This window comes from Falco rusticolus, chromosome 4 (assembly GCF_015220075.1).
Source record: "Falco rusticolus isolate bFalRus1 chromosome 4, bFalRus1.pri, whole genome shotgun sequence".
NCBI classification, from domain to species: Eukaryota; Metazoa; Chordata; class Aves; order Falconiformes; family Falconidae; genus Falco; species Falco rusticolus.
Window position 1 is genome coordinate 59,364,478 of NC_051190.1, and position 4,154 is coordinate 59,368,631.

The window sequence follows — 4,154 nt, forward strand, 5'->3', positions numbered from 1 at the left end:
CCAGGGATGCGAACTTTCTGCGCCTGACGGGGATGCGCCCCGCGGGGGGCGAAGCCGCCCCGAGCCGGAGCGGTGCGGGCGGAGCCGGGGCTGCCCCCGCGGGGTGCGGGGTGCGGGGTGCGGGCTGCTCTCGCCCCGCTCCGACCGGCGCCGGCTCCCGGGGCCGATCCGCGCACCGAAATGACTAAGCACCCACCGCCAGCCCCGCGCCGCTGCCCGCCGAGAGGCCGCTCGCTCCGCACCCGCGCACGGCGGGGGGGACTCACCTGCCCGCCCCGAGCCCCGCCAGCCGCCAGCGCCGGCTCCTCCGCAGGGACAGCCGCTCCGCCGCCAGCGCCAGCGCCAGCGCCGCCCCGCTCCGCAGCCGCGCACCCCGCCGCGCCCGCGGAGCCGCCGCCTCCCGCCCGCCGGGGCTGGCGCGCCGGGGCGGGCCGGGGGCTGCCGTCAGGCTGACGCAGGGCTCTTCCTCCCGGGGATGAAGACCCCGGCGGCGGGCAGACAGCAGCCGCCGCGCCCGGCGCCTCTCGGGGCTGCCGCGGACCCTCCGCGCCCGCGGTAGGGCGGCGCTCCGCCCCCCCCCCAGCCCCGCCGCCCCGGCAGTGCGCAGCGCCCAGCCCCGCCGCCGCGGCCCGGGGCGCCCGGGGTGCCCGGGGTGCCCGGGGTGCCCGGCGCATGGAGCGCCCGCTCAACCTCAGCTGCCTCGCCGAGATGCCGCCGGACACCGGCAACCGGAGTGGGTCCTCCGGTAGCCCGGACGGCGGCCGGGCGCAGCTCTCCGTCTTCAGCGTGCTGGTCCTCACCCTGTTGGCCATGCTGGTGGTGGCCACGTTCCTCTGGAACGGGCTGGTCCTGGCCACCATCCTCCGCGTGCGCACTTTCCACCGCGTGCCCCACAATCTGGTGGCCTCCATGGCCATCTCCGACGTGATGGTGGCGGCCCTCGTCATGCCCCTCAGCCTGGTACGCGAGCTGTCCGGGCGGCGGTGGCGGCTGGGCCGGTCGCTCTGCCAGGTGTGGATCTCCTTTGACGTCCTGTGCTGCACCGCCAGCATCTGGAACGTCACAGCCATCGCCCTCGACCGCTACTGGTCCATCACCCGCCACCTGGAGTACACGCTCCGCATCCGGCGCCGCATCTCCAACATCATGATTGCCCTCACCTGGGCGCTCTCTGCCTTCATCTCCTTGGCCCCGCTGCTCTTTGGTTGGGGAGAGACTTACTCAGAGGACAGCGAGGAGTGCCAAGTCAGCCAGGAGCCTTCCTACACCATCTTCTCCACCTTTGGCGCCTTCTACCTGCCCCTCTGCGTGGTGCTCTTTGTGTACTGGAAGATCTACAAGGCCGCCAAGTTTCGAATTGGATCACGGAAGAGTAACTCCATCACCCCCATTGCACCAGAAGCCCTGGAGGTAGGTCAGCTTGTTGTATTTTGCTCTAGTCAACTGCTGGCAGCAGCCAAACCCTGCAGCAGTGGGGGAAACTCAGAGCTAAAGCGTGTGAGCAAACAGCATCCCGCCAAAGCCCTGTGAATCCTGGAGGCTTTCAAGGGAAAGTTGACTGCAAAGCATGCAAGCCCAGTCTTCTGACTCCTTCCGAGTCCCCAGCTGAGAGCGCGTAAGGTGTAGCTAAAGCAACTTTGGGCCAGATTCCGAGCCTGAGCTCCACGTGGGCGTGCGGTGATTCACAGATGTCCCCCCGTGGAATGCTGAATCAGTGCTGGTGAGCGTGAGTAAGGGGTCACCGTTCCTCCCGTGGGGAGGCATGTGGGGGTGGGAATGGATGGGATCCCATCTCCTGCTGGGGACGGGAACCTGGCAGGCAGCTGTGGCTTTGGGGAGGCTGTGAATTTACCCACACAGAAGGCAACACCTGCAGAACATCCTTGTAAATCCTTTCTATTCGTGGCTGCATCGTGTCGGTTCATCCCAGGCACGGTGACTGTGCACTGTAAAGACTTCTTGGGGGGGAGGAAGGAAATGCATGCTCATTTTCTCACCTCTCCTACCAAGGACTCTTAAAGTCAATGGGTTCAGAGAAAGCAAGGAGACTTTTGTGCATGGCGTGTGGGTGTGTGCCTGTTTGACTGATCTGATCGTAAATGGGGAAATGATCTTACTGCAACACTGTGTGAGCAGTTCCACGTGCCCGGATGTCACTTACTCTCTTTAGTTTCTAGCCTCACTTAAAAATAGTCTCTGCTACCCAGAAGAGGGTCATACAGCCACCCTCCCCTCAATTAGTGACGTGGGTGGTCTGCGTTCCCACGTGAGCTCTAGCCATCACTTGCATAGTTTGGTCACGTACCTGCTGTGTGGGATCAGCTGACTGAGGCACATATGGTGCAACTTGTGTTTCTGTTTGGCAGGTAAAAGAAGCTGCCCAGCAGCCGCAGATGGTCTTCACTGTCCGTCACGCCACCGTTACGTTCCAGACGGAGGGAGACACGTGGAGAGAGCAGAAGGAAAAGAAAGCTGCCCTCATGGTGGGCATCCTTATCGGGGTCTTTGTGCTCTGCTGGATCCCCTTCTTCATCACAGAGCTCATCAACCCCCTCTGCTCCTGTGACATCCCACCCATTTGGAAGAGTATTTTTCTATGGCTAGGCTATTCAAATTCCTTTTTTAATCCACTCATCTACACTGCTTTCAACAAAAACTACAACAATGCCTTCAGGAACCTATTCTTTAGACAGCACTGAGCAGAAAAAGCTTTCCCACTGCCCCAGGAAGCTGATTTCAACTCCCAATGAATCCTACCAAATTCCTGAGGAAGTTCAAAGCCACAGGTACCGAGGTGATGCTAAAGACGCATCCCCACGGGTCGTATGTCCCAGCAACAGTCCCGGTTTCTACGCAGACTCTCCAGCCTCTAAGTCAGTTGCTATTTTTCCTGCAAACAGCATGTAAGAGTTTCTCTGGCCAGCAGCACAGCATTCTTCCTCCAGTGCACCACCGCTTTCCTCCCACCTCCCTAGTGACATTCTGTTTGGTGGCAGCAATGGTGCAGAGGAGTCTTCTGGCAAAAAAGTCATGTTTGAAACTCTGGCTTGGCCACTGCTAGTATCTCACAGCATTAATTGACTTTGTCCCACGTGCAAAACTGGGATCCTTTAATGTCAGGAGGTTTTGTGACTATGTATGAAACTAGATATTTTATGGCTTGGTTGAAAAAGCTGTTTGTCTTGTCTTTCCCTGGTAGAGACTGTTAAGCATTTGTATTTGGGGAATAAAACCCTCAGTAAGGGCTAAGAGCAGACTCCAAGTACAAAGCGTTTTCTCACATGCTTTATCAATAATTAATTGTGCTATTTGATATTGGATTCCATGTAGCAAGTTTTTAAAAAAATATTTATTGTGAAAGCTTAATGCATGGTGTACCCTGGAATGAGAGAGAATGCATGGGAAATACACCTCTTGTTCTCCAACTGCTATGTGTCAGCATCTGGCTCAGACCTTTACTTCCAGAAATATCAGTTGTAAATGTTAATCTTTGTGTCTGTGGTTCCCATTCTAAACCATAAATGTATTTTGAGCAGCTGTTGGGGCGGGTTTCCTGTGGTTTGCAGGGGGTGCAAGGAGTGTATTTCAAATTGCCCGTCAATGAGGAGCTGTGTTTTACTATTTCTGAATGCGATTCAGGTCTTCTTGAAACCAAAGCAAAGACCCCACTTTGTTTCTGTGAGCACTGGGTCGCAGGCAAAGGGCAGCTAACGACCAGTGATGTTTCATTCTGGAAGCATAACAAAACCTTAGAGCTGCTCTTCCGCAAAGACTGGGCTGAAATATTTCTTCTTTTGCCGACCTGTCCTTCTGCGCCTCCCCGCTAAGGCTGCAGTCCTGCCTGGTCGTTATCGCTCTGTTGCCTCCCCACCTTTCCATGTTGCCAACAAAATTATAGTCCTTGGCATTTCACTCCTAGAATTAGAACTGTGCACTTTATACTGCACCGCTGGAAGATTGACAGTCCTTCAGATAAAGAAAAGCATTAGTTTTAACTATCAGTTCTTAGGGGGCAGACACTGAAATCAGACCAGAACTGAAATAGTGGAGAAAAAGATGAGATAGGAATCAGATTGACATGATTTCATGTCAGATATCTCAAAGAGAAGAGATAAAAGGGAAAAACATAAATAAATCATGAGAAAGTTCCCTGG

General features: G+C 56.3%; 1 protein-coding gene across 1 annotated transcript; it reads left to right on the plus strand.

The window, feature by feature from the left end:
- The first annotated feature begins 672 nt into the window (after positions 1-672).
- HTR5A (5-hydroxytryptamine receptor 5A) lies at positions 673-2,888 on the plus strand. The gene is made up of 2 exons (XM_037387025.1): positions 673-1,410; positions 2,367-2,888. Exons 1-2 carry the CDS (start codon positions 673-675, stop codon positions 2,697-2,699), a joined length of 1,071 nt encoding a protein of 356 aa, XP_037242922.1. The 3' UTR covers positions 2,700-2,888.
- The last annotated feature ends 1,266 nt before the right edge of the window (positions 2,889-4,154 follow it).